This window comes from Numenius arquata, chromosome 9, assembly GCF_964106895.1.
Source record: "Numenius arquata chromosome 9, bNumArq3.hap1.1, whole genome shotgun sequence".
Taxonomy (NCBI): domain Eukaryota; kingdom Metazoa; phylum Chordata; class Aves; order Charadriiformes; family Scolopacidae; genus Numenius; species Numenius arquata.
In genome coordinates, this window is record NC_133584.1 from 5999172 (window position 1) to 6022199 (window position 23028).

Sequence of the window (23028 nt, forward strand, 5' to 3'; positions counted from 1 at the left end):
AAAAAACCACAACCATTCTGATACATCAGAAACACAGATACAAATCCAAAACTGAGTTAACGCTTTAACAGTTGAGCTCGTTTTAAATATAATTTTAAACTTTAAATCTTAAAGCAACTGCCTCGACAAAAAAATACACAAGTTTACTTAATTTTTTTTAACAGCTAAAAGACAGAAGACCGTCTGCAGAGCACTGAACAAATCATCGGACGGAGCGTGGCCACAGAGGAGAGAAGCTCCTCAGAAGAAGGCGATCAGAAGCCCAGCTCCGGGCGAGGAAGCCACCAAAAAGCCGCACAGACCCGCCCGACACCCCCTTCTTCGTCACGGACGGGTTTTTAAGAACTACTGCTGCCACTCTTACCACAGTTTAACTTGAAAACAGAGCGTTCGTACGGAGGCGCAGCCGCTGGCGAGCGGGGCTGAGGGCGCCTCGGCTGCCGGAGCCGCTTCCTCCCCGTCGCTGCCGGAGAGACGAAGGGCGACCCAACACCTGACAGGGGCTCGGGGTTTTTCCACCCCCCCCCCGTCTCTGAAGTTCTCATAACGGTAGGGGAACCACCTCCGCTCCCAAACGCCTCCCCTCAGGCGGGCGCAGCCTCCCCTCAGGCGGGCGCAGCCTCCCCTCAGGCGGGCGCAGCCTCCCCTCAGGCGGGCGCAGCCTCCCCTCAGGCGGGCGCAGCCTCCCCTCAGGCGGGCGCAGCCTCCCCTCAGGCGGGCGCAGCCTCCCCTCAGGCGGGCGCAGCCTCCCCTCAGGCGGGCGCAGCCTCCCCTCAGGCGGGCGCAGCCTCCCCTCAGGCGGGCGCAGCCTCCCCTCAGGCGGGCGCAGCCTCCCCTCAGGCGGGCGCAGCCTCCCCTCAGGCGGGCGCAGCCTCCCCTCAGGCGCTAACAGAACGCCGCCACGGCACCAGCCCGGGCCGCGCTGCTGCTCCGTTCCCACCAGCGAGCCCCCAACGCGGGCAGGCTCTCCTCCGCACAGCCACCGCCCGGACACGCGTACCGAAACACGCCGTGGAAAGCTCCGCTCAATTTAAGTGATAAATCGGAGCCCCCTCTCAGCGCACACCCACCCCCGGTACCGCCAGCAGCGAACGGACAAGCGCACTCACCGCCCCGCCGCCGCTGCTGCTGCCACCGCTGCCACCGCTACCACCGCCCACCAACCGCTCCGCGCTCCGCCGCGGGTGTGCGCCCAGCGCCGCCAACGCCGGGGTAGTCTCACCGCCCCGCCCCGCCCCGCCGGGTCCCCGCCCTCCCCCGCCGGCCCCGCGCTCCCATTGGGCACTCCCCGCGCCTGTCTCCGCCCCGGCGCCGCGTAGCATTGTGGGGTTCGTAGTCGCGGCTGGAGGACTACAAACCCCAGGGGCCTGCGCGGCTGCCGGTTAGTTCCGGACAACGCCTGGTGTGTGGTAACCGCGGCAGACGCTTCCTCCTCGCGGGCGCTTCCGGCGGGGCGGCGAAGCCCACTCGAGAGCTCCGTGGGTCGGGGGGGGAAGGTGAGGTGCTGCACCGTGCCCCGCCGCCGCCCTTCCCTTCCCGGTGTGTGCCCGCGGAGGAGTGAGGGTGTTTGGGGTGGCTGGAGCGGGGTGGGGGGGAGGGTGGTGTCCGCTAGTGTGTTTGCGCAGGGCCTGACTCGCCCTTTGGGGCTGCGCCGCGCTAGGAGCGTAAAACTCTTCCCAGCATCGGGGCCTGGCGGGGGGAGGACGGGGCGGGCGGAGGAGCGGCGGCCGCAGGTGAGCGCGGCCTTGGGGCCTCGCCGTGTGGGGAAGGTGGAGGGTGTCCCGTCCCGTCTCTGACGGGGAGACGGTCTGGCCCCTCTTCCTCCCGCCCCGAGGCGGAGGCCTGCCTTTCTCCCCGTCCTTCCCGCTGCCCTCTGTACCCTGGGGCCTTCCCCTATGGGGGTGAGGGGGAGCTGCCCAGCCTGAGGCCCCCTCGGCCTGGGCCGAGCCCCGGGGGGGGGCCGGCCGGGCCTGGGGAGCGTAGGCCCGGATGTGTTATTATTTTTAGCTCGTCTAGCCGTGGGAGCGGAGCGCTGTCAGGTGGCCGCGGTGAGCGGCAGCGGCGCGGTCGGTGTGGCCTCAGGTGGGGGAGAGGACAGGGCTCCTTCCCGCAAACCTCCGCTCCCTGCCGGGCAGGGACGGCAGATAGCCCGGGCTGTGCTCTTCCGAGTCACCGGAGAGTCTGGGAAGAGCTGCAGCGCTCAGGTGTCCCATTAAACTGCTGGCTTAGCTGGTGCGTTGGGTTGGTTCCCTTCCTGTAGCTTGCACACACCGGGGCACAGGTAGATGGCTGAAACCTTGGGCCAGGTTTGTGCTGTTCCTCTTATCAGAGGAACTAATTGCCCTCTGGTATTTGTTTACTTGTTGGAGTGTATTTTGAAACTGTATCTTGCCTCTTAGCGTTTGATAGAGTAATAGCCTTGCTTTCACACTCCCAAAGAGGAAAAAAAAGAAACAGGGTTATTTTGTTGTGAGTATGTATGTCAAGAACCATGAACTGCTTCAGCTATACTGCATAATAATCTTAATGTTGCTAACTGGTGAAACCGGGGCACAGTCCAGGAGGCTCTAGTGTCTTACGTGGTAGGCAGGCACAGAAGCTGGGTGTATTAGGACAGACTAAATCACTTCCATTTTGAAGTTAAGCATTGCAAAAGAGTATGAACCAATTGTAAGCCTGAGTTGAGAGTCGGCTTGGATTTTAAGTTCCTACAGTTCTAAAAATAGGCATCTTGGGTTTATTGCAAGTTGGTGTGATATCTCAATTAGTCATACAAATTGATCTTAAAATAATAAAATGCATAAGCAGTTATGCTTTGTCAGAGTGAACTCAACTGTAAGTCGCTGTTATATCTGTGTAAAGATGTTTGAAAAGTGCTTATCTCTACTCTAGCGAGAGGCATTTAAAGATACTTTTGAAACTTCAGTGCTATTTTCTGGTGACATTCTCTTTATTAACTTTTCAGTGAAACTGCTGGGTATAAGAGTTAATAGAATATGGAACCAGTGCGGTAGAGTACCTGTTATAAGTTTCTTGTTATCTTTGCTGATTTTAAAATGCAGAGATAGTTGTTGTAGCACTTGATCTGTATGCCGATTCCAGTTAATTCAACCATACTGTCAGGAAGTCACCTCAGTTTGAAAAAGAAGCAAAGTAGTGCTGTATCTGAAGCACAAAGCCTTCAGGCTTTGTACAATATAGTCTAAGTTATACATTGGGAAATAATTATAATCTATAACTGAAATACAGTGCTGGCAGGTAAGTTAACATCTGACAGGAAAAATGAGTATGGGCTTTTTTTTTTTTTTATTTCTTTTAAGTGACCATTAATAAGGGAAATTTAGTTACCAAGCTATGCGTGGGGTATGCATATAGTTAAAAGAGCATACTCTGCAATTTTTTTCCTTCTGTAAAATTTGCAACTGTAATTAGTAAATTACCTAAATTCCCTCCTCCATGCACATTGGCCTTGCAAAAAACTTGGCTCCTTTTTGTCTCTGAATTCAGGATGGAATTCATGGTGCTGTTTTCCTTCCCCCTCTCTTTCTTCCTGAATTTAAATTAGTTTTTCTGGTAACTCGGGGGCTCAGATCAGGTTAAAGGTAAAACCTCCTCTTGAATCCTCAGTGCAAAAAGTGGAGCAGAACTTCTTGGCAGTAAGGATAGCCTTTTCTAGCAGGAATAGAGCTGTAATTTTTGCTAGAAGCCTATCCCTGGAATAATCACTACCTCAAGCCTTGTTCCTCTTTAGTACTTTAAAAAAAAAAAAAAGAGTATCAATGCCTAGGTGCTTAAAGTTTTCCAGATTTAAGGTAGATGGAGCCTGCAGAAGAGAACAGAGACAACATCAGTGCATAGCTAGAGCTACTGATAACTGAAGATTAAAATCCTGCCATTTGATACCTAATGTATCTGTTGTTTTAAAACTCTTTAAAAGCTGTAATCATGAGACTCTGCTCTCTCCTCCTTAAATACTGGTTCAAAAGCTAGTGTTAAACAAACACCTTTCTTCATGGAATCCTTGTTTGTTTTCACCCTGGCCAATGAGCAGGTGGGGCTTTGGGGAAGATTATGGCACTCTGTGATAGTTCTATTATTATTAAGTAGCTCTGCAGTTCTGCTTGGTTTTAGTGCATTACCAAAAGTCTGTCAGTAAATGACACAGATTAGAGAAAGCAAATTATCACCTTAGATGCTGATAACAGTAGTTGTAGGTTTTGGGAAGTATGGGGTTTTTTGCTATTTACCCTTTTTGGCTTACAGGAAGTTTATCTTAATGTAATATTTTCTGATAAAAGTTCAGTTGAGTGATTCAAAATGTCATTGGATGAATATGAGGGAATGGGTCTATTGAAGAATCCTTCCAAACTTGTTCCTCATCTAAAATGTACCAGTTCTCTCAGTGTTTGCTGAATAGCTGGGATAATATTTTAGCACTAGAACTTAAAGGTTAGAATTTAAAATTTGCACTGGCATTGAAGGTATATACTGCATGTTAGTACATCTCTTGGAATACAGCTTTATGTGTTTGATGGTTTAAGACTGAGCAGCAGGATTGTATTAGATGGTATCTGAGTGTAGTTTTCAGCTTTAGATTCTCTTTAAATTCTCTATATCGTTCTGTACATTCTATCTCGTGGTTGTTTCCATCTGATGATACAGAATGATGCATGACTTCTAATTACACATATATAGATTTAAATCTGGGGGATCACTGTAAGAAAAAAGATCAGGCTTGCACATAAATTAGTATTTTTCAGTCTGTCTGTTCCAGACAGCATATCCTACTATCTTTTCCTCGTCTTCCCCCTCAGACCAATTAACGAGTTTGCCAGCTAAGTAACACCTTTTTTTGCATCTTAACAGCAATTTGCCAGGATTTCCTGAACCACACGACTATATTGTTCTGTTCTAATAAATCACCCTCTCGTGGAATCTATTCCATGTTTTTTTTTTAAACTCATATCAAATAAAAGATTCTTTTGGGGTTGTGGTGAAGTTACATCTGAAGGATGTGAAGAAGTTGGTCGCTAGCTGCAAAGACAAATGGTGTGGCAATGTTAGCAGTGGGATACTTGTTCGACAGCATGATGCTACCTAGTGTGTCTTCTGCAAAATGGGAAGATTTCTGGAATAATGAACAACCAGTGTGATATATTGAATATGTTTCTTTTTGTATGTTGGCAACAAAAGTATTTGATGTTCTTAAGTATTTCTTGTGTGCATGTATATTTAAATCTACCTCTTGCCTTCCATCACAACACTTGTATCCTTTGTGTTAATACAAAACCTTGCATTTCTATTTTGTTTGAAGAGTGTCAGTGTCTGGTAAAGAGGTAATAGATGGCATATAATTGTTTTTATATGGAGGGTTTTAACATACTGTGGATTAGTAACAATAGCTTATGGCTCTTCAGGAGAAAATGAGTTCTTCATGGTAGTCCACAGTGTAATAGGTTTTCACCACCATAAAAATTCATCATTTCAGTTAGTATTTCCTTTTCTTTGTGGATACTGCTAACCCATAAAAACAAAGTAATTGTATCTAATGATTATTTTGTCCTTTTTTTGCCCTTCTTCCTATGATCAAAAAATCTTTTGGGTGGACTAGAACAATGTTCAGTGACCTGATTTAGCTGTTTTAAAAACTTATTCTGTTGAGAATACTATAATCTAGGTAAAAAGTTGAAGTAAATTAATCTGTGAATGCTGTCTTCAGTGGTGCTTGTTAGTGTAGGGTCTTGCATGAGTGTATGGATTTGCTGAACTTCCAGAAGCACAGAATTACACAGTAAAACAAACCACTCTCCATCCACTCTGCCCCTTTCATTCCAGAGTCGTTAGTGCAGGGAATACGCATGTATAATAAATGGGACAGCTTGTACTTGCAGTTGTGAGTGAAAACTTGTTCAGGCAAGTTCCCTCCCCCCCACGTGAGTAGACTTTGCATGAATTTATGTAACTGTGAACCAAGTTCTTTAAAGATATTCAACTTTTTGTGGAATGATGAATATTCATTTGTATTCTTCTACGTTCCTGACAGCTATAAAATATCTATGGGTAGGTGATAAAAATGTGAGAGTCCTGATTTTCTCAATTCGATCCATGTAGAGATAGATACCTCATCTACACAGACCCCTTCTTTAAGTCTCAGTAATCCTGTTCTGTGGCTATAGGAATCTGCTCATGTATGTAATGTTGAAGGCTTGAAAAAAAGAGGGGGAAAAAAAAAAAAGATGAGATTTTGCAATAAGTTGTCCATGTGAGAAGACTTGTATAAAGAGCTGTTACTTGTTACTATAGTCATGTTTAATTTTTCTTCAAATCATGTTTTAACTGTTGGCTGTTTCCATAGTGTGACCAGTTCTTCGCTTGTTTTCTCACTTTTGGGTATATTCATCCTGCCTAATCACATGCTCAGCTGAGGCATGCATGATATTTGTAGTCATCCAAGTTTTTCCTCTGTGCTTACTGTAATCAATAACAAATTTCAGCTATATAATGATAGTTAAACTACTATATACCTGCCTTGGGCAAAAAAATAATAGCTCTTCTTCTATTTAAACAGCCTGAAGTTTTTTAGCCAGTGCAGAGCATAATGAAGAATTTGACTTGAAAAAATATCTTGTCATTTTTAACCTGTTCAAACTATTGGGATAATGATATTGATTACTGTAGTTGCTTCTGCTGTTTCTTAAAAATGTCGCTTTTTTCACTTTATTTTACTAAAATATCAGTAAAAGCAGTATGCAAACATACAAATGCCTGAGGTCTGAAGCTATTTAGGAGGGAAAAAACCTCTAATGCATTAAATACTCCAAGGAAATGTAAAAATTAAAACTGTTAATCATTTCTGTGTATCTTTTCTTAACTTGGACTTTATATCTTTAAACTCTATAATGTTATGTAAAATATTTTAAAAGAATCTTACGAACAGAAAGTACAGCAGGCTGTAACAAAGACTTCTTATGAACCGTAGGGTGACCTTTTTTCTTTTCCACATCATTTCAACGTCTGAGGACTGATCACTCCATGTTGGAGATGATGAGCTGGACTGGGTGGAGAACTTTCAAAACTTAGGTTCAGTCACTGGAACAATAATTTTCCATTGAGTTAACGTTGCTGTTGACACACCCGGAGTCAAAACATGACTTAAGATTTCTGCTTATATAAAACCAGAGATGTCGTATTTGGAATTCAAATGGGTAGGAAGCAGGCACTGATCTCCAGCAGAAGCACAATTTGATGTATGTGCAAAAATATGGAATATTTATAGGTAGTCTTAATGTTAATTGTCATAGTGCATCCATATTGGTTTGGGGTTTACAGCATGTAATGCTTTGCAAGCTTTTTATATATGTGAGTGGTCAGGAATCTTAAGCATCTGCTTTAGGAGTGGTGGCAAGATTCTTGTAATACATATCAAATAAAATAACTTCTTTCAGGAAAATTAATTTCATAAGAACTTAAAGTAAAACTACTTTTGGTAGTACCTTACTCTTTTAAAATATCTGTTCACTTAATAGATTTCAATTAGGGTTTTAAAGTTACATGAAGTAGTCATTCCATATTTACTCAACTCATGTCATAAGTAATGCCTGGTTTCTAGGCAGTAACAAACTAATGTTATTCTGTGCCTTTTCATTTTTAGAACCTCTCAATCATGAGCATTCATAATTGTTTGTTTTTTTGGTTTTTTTCTCGCACAACCTAAGGACGCTGTATTTTCCAAGCGCTTCAAGTATTCTTGCACAACGAGGAAAAAGAAGAAACGTTTCAGTGAATGAGGAGTTTTTTGCTTCTATAGTGTTTTCCTTGAGAAGTGGGTCTTTGAATGAGGATGACAATGGAAGAGATGAAGAATGAAGCAGAGACCACTTCTATGGTTTCCATGCCTCTCTATGCTGTCATGTACCCCGTTTTTAATGAGGTAAGCTACATTTTGCTTTAGAATGTAATAATCCCCTTTACTTTGGGAAATACAATCACAGTGACAAGTTGCTCATCTTGATGGGGAAAGCTTTGTGTCTAACACCATCATCTTTCTATACATTGTTTTGCCTTTCTTCCCACGAATACAATTTCATGCTTATCAAAGGTTGCTAGTTCTTTTTTCTTACCTTTGAATTGCCTGATCTTTTTTCTTACCTTTCACAGAGGATTTTCACAAACCTGTAGGTCCTGCGTTCTATGGCAGGAAGTTACATACAGTTGAACGTGTACCTGTGAACAGCTCGATACATTCTAATTTGACTTCTAACGACCATAATTTAATAGGATATTTGTTTTTCTCCAAGTATCAGAGATGTTCTCAAGATGTTCTCAAAAGTTTGTCAGACTTCTGTAGGCTGGATAAATGCAAAATCCATCCAGTGACACGTTTGATTTAAATGTTTTTATTTGGGGGGGAAGTATTTCCTTTGGGATCAAACTTCATAGCGTTTCTCCCTCAAATGAGATCAGTATTTTGAATGCTTCTGTCAGTTCCCTTTTTCACTATGCTGTATAAGGCAAGGCATGAGTACTTGGCTTGTTTTGTTCTGAGAACATTAGAAATGCTAATAATTCTAAACTTTTATTGCAGCTAGAAAGAGTAAACCTATCTGCAGCTCAGACACTGAGAGCAGCTTTTATTAAGGTGAGAAGTAACTTATACTGAAGAATGATTGTTTAAAAGGTAAACCATATATGATGAACCTAAAAAGTCAGCTGTCTTGTTTCCTTGTGTCTTCGTGTTTGAAGGCTACATCCTTGATCCAGTAGTCTAAAAATAAAAATAAGGTGGACACAAAATGGACAATTACATGGACTGTAAGTTTGAGATGTCTGCAAATTTTATGCTTAGAAATCTGAATGTTACAAGCACAGTGAGCAATTTTAAACAAACAGAATCTTGTCTCGTCCATGTAGTACAAAAGTTTTAAATGAGGAACTGGTCACTGAAGGTAAGAAGGTAATAAACTTAGTCTAAGTATGACAAGAATATGTAGAATAGGTGCTCATGAGAAACAGGCATGTAGTAGACATTGAAAATGGCTTTCAAAGTAAATGGTAATGGGATTATTTTGTGGATGAGGATAATTCAGTGCTTATATTTGCATCCATCAGTAAATGGAAAAAAGGTTCTTCTAACTTTTATATTCCTAAAGAATGAAAATACAGATATTTCTTTATACTGCTTTATTGAAGTGCTGATCTTTTGAAATTTTTAAAACAAAAATAATCGTGGACATGACGTGTCTTAACATGTGAGCTATGCAACTATGTAATACTTCCCTGTTTCTACACTTAAACCTGAGCGTACCTAGGCGGTCTTAAGTCTCATAAAAGCTAAATGTTTTTACGACTGGTGGTAAGGAGTGAAACTGAATGCAAATAATGTAAAAACTGAGATACTGATGGAAAAGGTAGTGCTAGCTAAAAAAAATACACTCTCACTCTTATTCAACACAGCATAATTCTTTGATATCTGCACAGGCAGTGTGAATACCTCCAATGTGAGTCCAGCTTAGCTTTGCTAAGTTGTTTGTTGTTTTTTTTTTTTTCCGAAAAAGCGATTCTAAGATGCTGTTTGAGCATATGATGTGATTCATAACAGGCATATTTACAAAACGTCATGCGGAAGATGGGGGAGTAGCACCTGTGTTGGAGTGAATTAAATCCTAATGCATGCAATAGCTTTGTCTCAAAGCTTAGTGTTTATGGAAATATAACAGAATATAGAATTTAATGAAAAACTTTCTCAAATTGAAATGAGTGGAAAGGCTTATTGGAAAAGTTGTTTATACAAAACCACTGATGTAACCCAGGAAAAATGGATGTTGTAGCGGAAGAATTGTTTTCAATGTAATCTAGTTTAAAGCCATTAGACTTTCAAAGTTTCTAACAAAGTCCTGCAGTTTATGAAGCAAGTTACATGAAAATCTGCTTTTGTACTTGCAGTATTCAGGTCTTGCATATTTAAGAATAAAAATTTTCTATACTATACAGGCTGAAAAAGAAAATCCAGGTCTTACACAGGACATCATTATGAAAATTCTGGAGAAAAAAAGTGTGGATGTGAACTTCACAGAGTCTCTTCTGCGTATGGCAGCTGATGATGTAGAAGGTAATATCATCTCTCTTATGTTGAATAAGTGTATTTTTAATTACACTGTTAACTAGGAACATGCATTTCTCTATGCCTATTTTCAGAAGAGGTTATTTGTTTCTTAATAAACGGTAAAAGAATATTTGTATTTTCTGAATACTTCTTTGGGAGAAGTTAAATCTCCCTAAAAAACATACTTGACTAATAAGAGAAAGACGAAAATGAGTGTTTAGAACAATGTTTATGTGGGTGCAGAGCTCACCTTTTGCAATGCTAGCAACCAGGAAAAAAAAGCATATATGGATATAATATTCACCTTCCTTTTCTCCGCTTCAAATTAAAAGCAGTAGTTATGCTGTCAGAGAAGGGGACTATACAGTAGGCTTCAAGTTATTTTAATAATGAATTTGATTTGTGAGACACTGAAGACACTACCCTAATTAGTTAAGATGGGCTCTTTTTCCAACTTGCAATAACAAAGGTTATTGTTGCGCTGTGTTTCTATTGATGCAGAGTGTATTCACTGCAGTTTTCTGGTCATGGCTATTTTTGTGCTGTTCACCTTCAAATGTAACATGCTGCATTTTGTGTAGTGTTTTTAGCTGTCACTAGAGACTTGAGGAAAAACTAATGGTATTTTTGAATGTTCTTCTTGTTAGAGTATATGATTGAAAGACCAGAACCAGAATTCCAAGATCTTAATGAAAAGGCACGAGCACTTAAACAAATTCTTAGTAAGATTCCTGATGAGATCAATGACAGAGTGAGGTTTCTTCAGACAATCAAGTAAGTCCTGTATTATGTATTTTTCTGCAGAATGAGGGGTCAAACTTTGTATTTAAACCTGAATGTTCAAATGCTGTAGCAGATGCTAGAAACACTGTTCCCATTAGAAGGGAGCCTGATCCTCACTTATAAATGATCAGAGTTGAGGATTTTTAATGAGAGCCTCATGTTACTAGACCAAACTTAACTTCTGATTCCTAGTTTGAATTCCCATGCCACTGGTCTAGCTCTTTGCATTTGGTCTTGCTACATCCTGTCTGACGCTTACTCTGTAGAGACTGTTTTAAGAAGTATTTAACTACTAGAAGGGGAATAAATTCCAACTTTTAAATAGGGTAGTTCAAGGATATTAAAACTGTCTTTTTATTACCAAATAGGGACATCGCGAGTGCAATAAAGGAACTTCTTGACACAGTAAATAATGTCTTCAAGAAATACCAATACCAGAACAGGCGGGTATGTGCAATAACTCTTTCTCTACAATATTTTTAATAGTATAAGAGGAAGCATATCCTTTTGATCAAAGGATGGATAGAGCTTAACTGGTCAATGACATAATACTTTAATAAGGGGACTGTTGTATGGTGGGTCTTGGCAGTTTTATAGGACGAGGGTGGTTTCTCTGCATATCTGCTAAAAAAAATAATGAAAATTCCTATACCTACATAATGGTAACCAGTCTTCTCTGTTTAATGTCAAGATCCTGACTGTTCCCAACAATATGTGTACTAAGACTCTACTCCTGATGGTTTTGTTTTTTAGGCGCTTGAGCATCAAAAGAAAGAGTTTGTAAAATACTCCAAAAGTTTCAGTGATACTCTGAAAACCTATTTTAAAGATGGAAAGTAAGTATGTTGTTCTCCTAACATTTTATGTGATGAAAGGTCTTGTTGACTAACAAGGGAAAATAAGACAAGCTTTTGGGCATCAGCTATCTTCTTCAGGACTTGCCTATTTTTTTTTCCTTACCAGTGTCCTCATACCGTCATAGGTTCTTTAAAATATTTTTGTTCCTTTTGTAATGCCTTTGAGGAAAGGGAAGTCTGTTCAATGCACCACCATACAACACCCATGTGCATTATTAGCTTCGAATTTGCGTATGTGAAGTTAAATTTCATGGTCTCCTGTGGTTTTTTTCAGTGTATATACAAGGAAAAAAAATAGGAATGCTTTATTGAAAAAAGTAATCTACCTATTTGAAATATCTCTTGCAAACACTAAACACCTGTGCAGTGTTTTCTTTGATTTACACTTTTATTGTCCTTTCTTTATAGCTTCTTATAGTGCTTTGCAATATTTGGAACTACTCAACTGATTAATCTTTTTATATTTGAATGTTTTAGCCTTCAAATTGAGGGGTTTTTTTCAGGTCTTCACCTTGGGTTTTGAAGTCGCTATTCTTGTGTATTTCACTAGAGTGACTGTTTTGGATGATAAGTGTATCTGTCTTAGATTTTGATAGTGCCAAAGTGTTCTACTCTTTTAAAGGCGATGACAGTTCATAGAATCATAGAATCATAGAATCATAGAATGGCTAGAGTTGGAAAGGACCTTAAAGATCATCTAGTTCCAACCCCCCTGCCATGGGCAGGGACACCTCTCACTAGAGCAGGTTGCTTAAAGCCCCATCCAGCCTGGCCTTGAACACTTCCAGGGATGGGGCATCCACAACTTCCCTGGGCAACCTGTTCCAGTGCCTCACCACCCTCACTGTAAAGAATTTCTTCCTTATATCTAATCTAAATCTCTTCTCTTCCAATTTAAAACCATTGCCCCTTGTCCTGTCACCACTCTTCCTGACAAAGAGTCCCTCTTCAGCTCTTCTGTAGGCTCCCTTCAGGTATTGATAGGCTGTTATAAGGTCTCCCCGGAGCCTTCTCTTCTCCAGGCTGAACAACCCCAGCTCTCTCAGTCTGTCTTCATAGGAGAGGTGCTCCATCCCTCTGATCATCCTCGTGGCCCTCCGCTGGACCCGTTCCAACAGGTCCATGTCCTTTCTGTGTTGAGGACTCCAAAGCTGGACACAGTACTCCAGGAGGGGTCTCACGAGCGCAGAGTAGAGGGGCAGAATCACCTCGCGAGACCTGCTGGCCACACTTCTCCTGATGCAGCCCAGGACACGGTTGGCTCTCTGGGCTGCCAGTGCACACTGCCTGCTCATGTTGAGCTTCTCATCCATAAGCACTCCCAAGTCCTTCTCCTCGGGGCTGCTCTCCAGCCATTCTCCACCCAACTTGTATTTGTGCCTGGGGTTGCCACGTCCCAGGTGCAGGACCCTGCACTTGGCTTGGTTGAACTTCATGCAATTTGCACGAGCCCACCTCTCCAGCCTGTCTAGGTCCCTCTGGATGGCATCCCTTCCCTCCAGCGTGTCAACTGCGCCACCGAGCTTGGTGTCATCAGCAAACTTGCTGAGGGTGCACTCTATCCCACTGTCCATGTCACCGACAAAGATGTTAAACAGTACTGGTCCCAGTACCGACCCCTGCGGAACACCACTCGTTACTGGCCGCCACCTGGACATTGAGCCATTGATTGTAACCCTTTGGATGCGGCCATCCAGCCAGTTCCCTATCCACCGAGTGGTCCATCCATCGAATCCATGAGTTTCCAATTTTGAGACCAGGATGTCGTGCGGGACAGTGTCAAATGCTTTGCATAAGTCCAGGTAAATGACGTCAGTCGCTCTGCCCTTGTCTACCAAGTCTGTGGCAGTATCGTAAAAGGCCACCAAATTTGTCAGGCACGATTTGCCCTTGGTGAAGCCATGTTGGCTGTTTCCAATCACTTCTTTATTCTCCATGTGCCTTAGCAAGGATTTCAGGAGGATCTGCTCCATGATCTTGCCAGGCACAGAGGTGAGACTGACCGGCCTGTAGTTTCCCGGGTCTTCTTTGTTTCCTTTTTTGAATATTGGAGTTATGTTCCCTTTTTTCCAGTCAGTGGGAACTTCACCAGACTGCCACGATTTCTCAAATATGATGGAGAGGGGCTTAGCAACTTCGTCCGCCAGTTCTCTCAGGACCCGTGGATGGATTTCATCAGGTCCCATGGACTTATGCACCTTCAGGTTCTTTAAGAGGTCTCGAACCTCGTCTTCTTGTACTGTGGGTGCTTCTTCATCCCCAGAGCCCCTGTTCTTGCCCTCCGTGACTTGGGCAGTGTGGTTAGGGCCCTTGCCAGTGAAGACTGAGGCAAAGAAGTCATTCAGTAGCTCAGCCTTATCCACATCCTGGGTGACCAGGTCTCCCGTTTCCTTCCGGAGGGGACCCACAGCTTCCCTCGTCTTATTTTTATCCCTGATATATCTATAGAAGTTCTTCTTGTTATTTTTCACATCCCTGGCTAGATTTAGTTCTGCCTGGGCTTTCGCTTGCCTGATCAGGTTTCTGGTGACTCGGACAGCTTCTCTGTATTCTTCCCAGTCTACCTTTCCCTGCTTCCACCCTCTATAGGCCTCCTTTTTGGTCCTGAGTTTGTCCAGCAGTTCCTTGTTCATCCAAGTTAACTAACTTCCATGCCTGGTCTTGCTGAACTTGGCAAAGACTAAGAGCACCCAGGGGGTGGTGCGTTACTAAAGGAGAGAGAAGGTTTGAGACCAGCTGTGAATACAACCTTGCTCCTATCAAAGCATTCTTTTTTTTTTTTTTCCCTGCTCTTACTGAAATTGGACCTAAATTTGATCATGATACCAAAATGAGAAATGTAGACCTCGGTAGCTTTATGATTAATGAGGAGACGTGTAGAAAACTTTTCACATGAACCAGGTCTGAACAGTCTCAGTTGATTAGATAAGTATTTGACTGAAAAAATGAGGAAAGGGTTGGATGTGGTGTGCATATACCCCAACCATACTGAAAGAGACCAGCTTTGTTTAGCCCTGTGTGAAGTGAATGCTGTGCTGTGTATTGTGGGTGTGAGCTTCAAGTGTGTTAGGGATTATCAATATTGCAAGAAATCCCAGGTAAGGCTTTTATGTCATATGTGTGTGGAATTGGAAGTAATTTAAATCTCTTTGAACTGCATGGTGAATAAGATACCCTGCTCCTACCAGAAAGTAACAGCACTAAACAGAGTAGTCATGCTCACAGATGTCATTACTGAGCTGAAAAACTCAGTGATTCCACACCCCTTCCTTAACAAAAGGATAACCAAAATAGTATGTCACTTCCATATGCATGCGTGCTTAGTCTTTCTTGAGGAGAGAGTTGCAAATTCTGAAATTACTAGGGGATGAGGTGTTCAGCTTTGAAGAGGCGTTTAATGATCATCTGCTCCACTTTTTTTTTTCTTAGTTAGCTAAAAGTCCAGAACTAAATGATTGAGATGTCAATGATGATTGAGAGCCAAAGTCCTTAAGTTCCTGCTGATAAAATTAGAGTTTCTAGGATTAGCTATGCAAATAAGTCTATCTGTTTGCCAGCGCTAAGCTTCAGGTAAATCACAATATGGTAAAACATCAATATGTTTCCAGTTTGCAGAGCTCAGATGCCAATATGTTTAGTTGCCCAACCTTAATGCTGTGTTTGTTGAATGAAGTGTTTCTAAAAATGTCTGAAACAATACCTTTCTCTTTTAACAGGGCAATAAACGTGTTCATAAGTGCCAACCGACTAATTCATCAAACCAACTTGATACTCCAGACCTTCAAAACTGTGGCCTGAAAACTGTATATGTTGAGAGTTGTACTTTTCAATGGTGGATAGGGTACCTTTATATGTAAATTTTAAAGTTTTGACTGTATAAATTATCAGCCCCTCTTGAGGGGCCTAATGCAGGATTTTGAATGGGATTATTGCCATCTTACACCATATTTTTGTAAAACATTGTAGCTTAATCATAATCTCACAATGAAGATTTTGCATCACTTTTTGCTATTATCATTCTTTTCAGAATTATAAGCCAAAAGAATTTACGCCTTAATGTGTCATTATGTAACATTCCTTATAAGAAATGTAAATATTTGGTGTTCTGTTTCTGACATTTTAACTTGAAAGCGGAAAACTGCAAGATTATGTATTTAACAATATTGGTGGCAAATATTCAATAAATAGTTTACATCTGTTAGACTGTCTTTTTGTATGTAAACAACAATGCATAACTCATCTTTCTAGAACTGCAGAACATTCGTTAAATGAAAAAAAAAAAAATTATTTGGGTGCTTCAAGCTACTAGCAGTTCAAATCAGTATAAAATGAGGGTTTTTCCTTAAAGCTGAGATTTTTGGCTGTGATCTAATACTAGACCAGAATACTAGTATAATTCTATTTAAATGTCTTTGGCAAAATAATAAAGAACCCCAGAAGTGAGGTGTGCTTTTGTTTTTGGTAGAAACTAAATCCAGCTTCTTTCTTAATCTTCTGTTGGTGGTGAGTTAACAGGTTTTTACTCCTAGACTCCTCTGAGGTTTTGAGCAGAGAATTACTTTAACTATATGCAGCTGACTATGCAGCCACGGGTGAGTTAAAAATATTAAGATAGTTGGGTTTTATACTGGTACCCTTTTGGGAGGGAGGAGGAGAGAAGGTAGAACTCTTCCAGGTAGCACTAGTGATGTCTATACTATGCATGCCAATAAGGCAACTATTTTTTTCAGGGATTGAAATCATACGAGAACCTCGATTGACAAAACTTGTCTATGTAGATGGTTAAGAACTGCTGATGGACAGATTGAAATTTTATCATTGTGATTTCAAGGTAATATTTCACAAGTTTTAATGAATATCTTGCATACCCCTTTGAAGTGCATCTTGAGTTTATTTTGAAATAGAATTGTTATAGAATAAACTTCTGAAAGTCTTCAAAATATTTACATGGCCATAACTAGTAAGTGTAGGGAAGGATGTGAAGCATTTTATAAAGCTGCACAAGCTGTTGCAAGAGGAGCACTTCAGGCTGAAAGAGCACCATTGCTACAGAACTATTCCTTGTTTTAGGTATCAACGATGAAGAAAAGGTACAGCCAGACTTTTCTTGCACACTGACCTGGTGCCGTATCGCTCATCCGGGGCAAGTGCCTTATCCAGAGAACAACAGCTGGGTCTGAGTTTGGTTTTCTGTTGAAATCATCTAAAAGGAGAAAATGGTATCTGCAACCCTCCAAAACAGCACTGGATGTTCTGCTGTGTATCTGTGCATGGAAGTTGTTTCCTTGATGAAAGCACTGACTGTAGTGAAATATAACAATGTGAAGGAGAGTATTATGTAAAAATGAGTTCTTGGGAATGTACGTTGTGAATTTCTTGGTTACATAAAGATATAAAGAGGATGTGGTCCTTAAAGCTTGCTGTTCAGGCTGTTTTCTGTTTTGACAGTGGTGTTTTGTGTTTACTAGCAAATTGAGCTTAGTGACATGACGAAGGGATGCACATACAAGTAATAGTTAAAACTTTTTGTTATTTATTACAGCTTGGCATGCTAAACTGTCACTTCTTGGAAAGTGGTAGAAGAGAAGCAACGTTAGCAGCTACTAAGGAGCCTCTGACTAAATTAGGGTAATATTTAATTTGCATATTTGAATTCTGTACGTAAAAAGGTTGAGTAGTCTTCCTTGCGGATGATGTTAGCTTAAGTTGTAGCACCTAAGCGCTTAATGAAAACTAGTTAGTCGGGTAGAAGAAAGGGAAAGGCACCCAGAGTTTCTGATACTTCATTTGTTTTGAAAAGAGTGGTACTGGGGAGACTGCACCAGTGGCTGTAAGGAGAGACAGTAAGGTTGGGTTATACTTTGTGAATTGGACTTAATTCCAATAAAATTCTGAGATTTTCCTATTTTCTTGTGTTGAGAGGAGTGGTAGCTAGTGTTGCCAATCATTAGTTGAATGATACATTTATGTCTGCAGGTGTAGTAAAAAATAAAAAGAAGAAGTATGACTTGGGTTCCAAACAAGATGCTGCATTATGTCCTGCTAATTGATTCCTTGAAGTTAAAAATCAAAGAGGCTGTCAAGAAATGGACTGTTCCTGTTCCTCAGTTCTTCCTGAAACCTTTATTGGGTAAAAGGTACCAAGAATAGGGCTAAGCTTCTGGTAGTCTGGCCAATATGTTTTCTTTTCCTTATAACCTTATTGTGATTTCATTTTGTTACCCTTAAAAGTAATGGAAAATTATTCACTGTAATCAATGTCTGGTAATGGGAAAACTTGAAAACTGATGTCTTCAGGTCACACTGTTCTATTGTGTGCAGTGAATCCATATCTAGTCATCTTACATACTTTATTTTACACTGAGTATGAGCTGGATCATATGTCTGTCGAATTTTATTGTGGTTTTGCACTTTATTCAAGTTACCTGAGTAGCTAAAGATAAGTTTCTCGAGGATTTCTAATACAGCAGTTAGTGTTGCAAAATGCTATTAGAAAATTTCTGCTGTGAATGTGGGTTATAATTGATATGATAATGTTAACATACAGAAGACCATTCTAATAAACAAAATAAAACTTTGTATATTTGTTAATGAAGCAAAGAAATGTCTTAATCACTTGTTTTTATCTTTCTCAGCCTATAAAGAAGTTAAGAAAAGCTTAGATTGACTTATTTCTGGTTAGGACCTTCTTGTTTTAATACTGATAAAAAGTCCTGTTTAAAAGTGTGCAAGATGTGCTGGGTGCCCAGCTTGATATAAGCTTTAGCTTGAGTTGACATAAAGTGGTAAGTATGAAATTTCACAGTGTTCCGGTGTCAGAACTTCAGTTTATCCAGACAGGAAGACGAAGTAATATCAGTTTTGATTAAGCATTATCTTCTCACATTATTTTATCTAGATTACAACTGAAGTGTTCCTTCTTAATGTTCTTTTCGGATCTTTGTGTGTCAAGGGGAGATGTGCCTTGTTTATTCTGCAGGTGTTACCCCACCTCTGTATCTTCCAAGAGACTCTGTTTGCTTCTCTCAGTTGGGTGGGGAATGAAAAGAAGCTTATCTAGACAAGGTTGCCACAAATCTAAGGTTTAGATTATTCCATTATGAAAGGGAGACAAATATAGCTTAATGTGCGCAATACTAATAACCGGATTTGGCAGAACAGTGATTATGATTTACCTTTGGAGTAGGCACTGGCTGTTCTGTTTGAGAATATTGCTTTGCCGTGCTCAGTCTGGCTCATCTTCCCGCAGAACTAACCAGTGCCTGCTGAAAAAGGTCTTGCAGGCAGTTTCTGCTCGTGAGGTGTGGGGATTCTTCTACCTTTGCATAATGATTCACTGCATTTGTTCACTTTGTCGTTTTTCACTCTGCTGTTTCGGTTTTCCTCATACTCTCCTGGGTAGATGTTGCGTTCAAATCCTTCGGGCACAGAACCACTTCCTAGCGGTAACCTTGGTGCTAAAAAAGAGGACTGAAAAGATGCTCCTTGGTCATCGTGTTTGGCTTCCTGTTGCAGAAGTTAAAAAGTACCATATAATGTTGGTCATAAATACATCAAGTTCTATTTTTAAAGTGAACTTCTTTGTCCTCATTCCTCTTGTTAGATGTCACTTCAGAAGTCTGAAAGGAAAAAACCAACCACCTTCAAATACCGAACTTTAATACGCTGCATAAATTTAATTTATGATGAAGAATTCGCTAACCTTGTCCAGAATCAGTTGTTCTTTTTCCTCTCTTCTTCACTTAGTCTTGGGATGAATTGTATACCATCTTGGGCTTTGCTGCTTAACGATAAGCAATCCCAAGTTTTTGGTCCTCTCTAAAAAGAGAGGAGGTGTTAGGCAATGCTAAATTTGCACCTTCGAGGCTGAGACGGAACAATTTGTCCTCATGCTTGTAACACAAGCTTGAGTTTTGCAACAAAATTCATTGGAGATGGTGTCTCCAGGGTGGAGGAGGAGGGTTTGGCTCATCTAGAGATTGCTGTGGAGGTGATGTCCCTTCTTAGCTTCTCTGTCCCTCCATCCTGCCTCGCAGCTTGGTTATGGTTTTGTGACACACTGCTTGATTTCTGAGATGATGCAAAATGCTTCTGACTAGGTACTGTGCATAGCGTTTCTTTGCTGGGTGGTGTAAGCGTCTTCTGCATAACTTCTTATTTTGCACCTTGTCCTCCTTCATCCCCCAGAGACGGCAGTTCAGGAACCAGAACGTGCACACTTGGGGTCTGTAGGCATGCCAAGGACTCGTGTAGCGTGGGGCAGAAAAGCTCTTCGCTCGGCATCTACACCAGGATTGATTCCTAGGTGGTCAGGTGGGATTCCCTTCTCTATTTCAGCATACATTGCATGTTTTATTCACACCTATTTGTGCAAGACCTGTGCAAGGATGTCACTGTTTTTAACACCCGTTGTAAGGATGAGGAGTGCAGCTCGGCAACATCTGAGGTACAAGAATTGTCCGTGCCTGCAGTGCACACACAAAAAGCTGGGGCTGTGATAACGGCACCCGGGCTCTATCAGAGTATGCAATTATAGGAGAAAGGGTTTAATCTCTTCCCCTTTTCTGCCACCTCAGAGTGCTTCTTATCACAGGTCAAACTGCGTTAAGATCAGTAAGACTTTACCTGGCAGCACACAAAGTGAGAATTTGCAATTTTAGGAGTCATTCCAGAAAATACGTCACTGGGTAAAGATTAGTTTGGTCAGAAAATTCCAGTTGAAATTTCGACTTTGGTTAGCCTTTCCTATTGGTATTCCTTTGGAATTTGTTTCTTGCTATTAAGGATGTGTAGGTGCTTCCTTTTATTTTTTTTTTTTTTTTTTCCCTAAGCAGGCCGTGGAGGGAAGTTGGGTTGATTTTGTAGGTGCTGTCAGGGACTGGGAGACTTGTGAACACCGAGAGGAAAGGAAGCAAAAGACTGAGCCATGTGAGTGTTAAACTCTTTTCACCCTAGAGACAAGTGTGTTCTACTTACTGTATTCAAGAAGGAAACAGGTTTCTTAGTGATGTAATTCCATTATTGGTGCCAAGGTAAGCAAAATGGATTTTTCAATTGCTGATTCCTAATGCACACTCAGATACGCTGTGTAAATGTTTGTGAATTTGCATTTGGTATCACAGTGAAAGGGATCATTGTACCTGATGGATATAATGATTTTAGAGAATCTTTTGTAGTATTTCACTAAGCTAAAAAGTTTAAAACCCTATATCTAAATTAGATGTCTTCAACATTTTATTATTTCATAATTGTGGCTTCTAGACTTTTCACAGTAGGTAATTGCTTTTTTCCCCAAAGCTGTGTTAGTCTCCAAGGACAAGCAATGGATGAAATAGAAGCCTGAGTGCCTGAAGTTTTAAAATAAAGAGAATCGAGTATAAGCTACAAATATAATTCACTTAAACTCCCGTTTTTGCTGCTGGGTATCTAATCTCTGATAGATCCACAGTGAAAAATGCTGTGGAGGAATTTGAGTTATAACCTTTAAGAAAATGCAGGACATTTTCATGGTAAGTGAATTTTCTAATTAAAATGTTAATTGGAAGGATTTTGCCTTGCTTATCGAGGAAAATGTAGTAACCATTTTTCACTGCTGTTTGCATAGCCATGTGGTATTAATAATTTTGTGTGGTTTTCTACATCTGCTTAATGGGTGACAAACACAATTTTCTTAAGTGGTTTGGAACTGGGAGATCAGAAATTCCTGTCAAGGATGTAATACAGTAAGGATAATAAATATTGCCTACGAAGGTTAAAAAGCGAAATTCAGTCCTAGCTGCAAGTTTCCTCTGGATCTAGACAGTCTATACAATAACTATGTCTAAGTGAAAATCCCATATGTGTGGCACAACACCTGTAGGGAAATTGTTACCAGTTAACCCAGCAGTAGTATTTGGGGAGCTGTGCTGCTCACCTGACTTTTCTCAAACTCAAATTAAATACATGTTCTTCTGAAGCCTTACAAAGGTCCTTGGTTGCTGCAGGTGATGGCAGAAAAAAAATCCTACCTATTCCTATTTGATTAAGAATTACCAAGTTTAAGGCACAAAGGAAAATCTAATTGGAGCTGAGTTTTACCTGCATTTTTTACATGGTTTAAAATATCAAAAGCAAAGTAAACACTTAACAGTAAAGTCTTGTGTGAGTTCATGTTTTCTATCAGAAATATCTGAATGAGAACTGAGATGCTCTTTTCAAAGAGAGAACAAATGTCCATGTTACCAAGACACAAAAGTGAAGTATGTGTTGATTGTTTTTTTTTTTTTTCATTCCAGCATAATAAGGGACCTTTATATCATGAAATACAAGCAATAACAACTGCTGATGAAGCCAAAGTGAAGTTCGGCCTGTTGACCTCTTTCTGTCTGGAGCTTTTTCTCATGAACATGCAATAATGCTTCTGTAACTCTCTGCCAATATACAGAAGCAACTTGGATTAGCAGAGTAATGCAGAAAAAAAAATACAGCTGAGGTGCAAAAAAAACCTGTTGTAATCATGTCCGTTAGACACAAATTAAACAGCGAGGCTGACATGCTGGAATAATTAGAGATCAAACCTGCCGTTCAGCCAATTCTCATTTACTGAGGTGTCAGGTGTGATGTGTCACCTTGTACCAGAGCTGCATCTGCAAGGACGCTGAGCCTGGTGGGACATGCTCCGTGTTCCCGTGCTGTCTTTTCTGAGGGAGCCCCAACAGCCCCCAAAATCTCAGCTGATGTTGCTTTATTTACCCAATTCTTGAAACAGTCAATAAGCAGCTACCACGTCTTCCTCCACATTATATATATTGCAATCCTAAAATGTAAGAAGAATCAGGCAAAAACCTTCCTGAATGTTTAATGATTTTGGCAGAAAATCATTCATTCTTTCTTTCTCGAGGCCACAAATGTGTCTCTCTCTGTAGCTCTTGGGTTTGGAAAAACCATCCATGGTCTCTGTGTCTAAGGTTGAGGGCAGTTGGGTCCCTGCTCTACCTGTAGCCGTTCTGTGCAAGTCAACAGCATCAGTTCAGGGGCACAAATTTCAGCACAGACTTCTTATTTGTTTCCAGACTCTTCTGCCCCTGTAGCCTTTGAGGCTGCTTAAAATGGATGGAGTTCATTTGTACAAGGTACACCTACACGCTGCCATTTATTTTCATAGCAGCAGTCACTGGGCTTCGTTTTGTGTGTTCAGACTGCGAACTCCAATTTCAGTTCTTCTCTAAGCTATTAGTCACTGTCCTTTGAGCCCAACTTTGGGAACAAGTGGAAAAGTTCATCATCAAAAATGCCTAAAGTAAATGG

At 41.1% G+C, this 23028-nt stretch overlaps 1 protein-coding gene across 2 annotated transcripts; it reads left to right on the plus strand.

The window, feature by feature from the left end:
• The first annotated feature begins 1387 nt into the window (after positions 1 to 1387).
• On the plus strand, positions 1388 to 18338 carry PDCD10 (programmed cell death 10). Of its 2 annotated transcripts, none has more exons than XM_074153314.1 (8): positions 1388 to 1496; positions 7716 to 7930; positions 8585 to 8638; positions 9991 to 10108; positions 10750 to 10876; positions 11254 to 11332; positions 11639 to 11721; positions 15459 to 18331. In XM_074153314.1, exons 2-8 carry the CDS (start codon positions 7835 to 7837, stop codon positions 15538 to 15540), a joined length of 639 nt encoding a protein of 212 aa, XP_074009415.1. In that variant the 5' UTR covers positions 1388 to 1496; positions 7716 to 7834; the 3' UTR covers positions 15541 to 18331. The 2 variants fall into 2 exon arrangements, with proteins under 2 accessions (XP_074009415.1, XP_074009416.1); XM_074153315.1 differs by having other exon boundaries at positions 1391 to 1539; positions 15459 to 18338.
• Positions 18339 to 23028: the final 4690 nt, after the last annotated feature.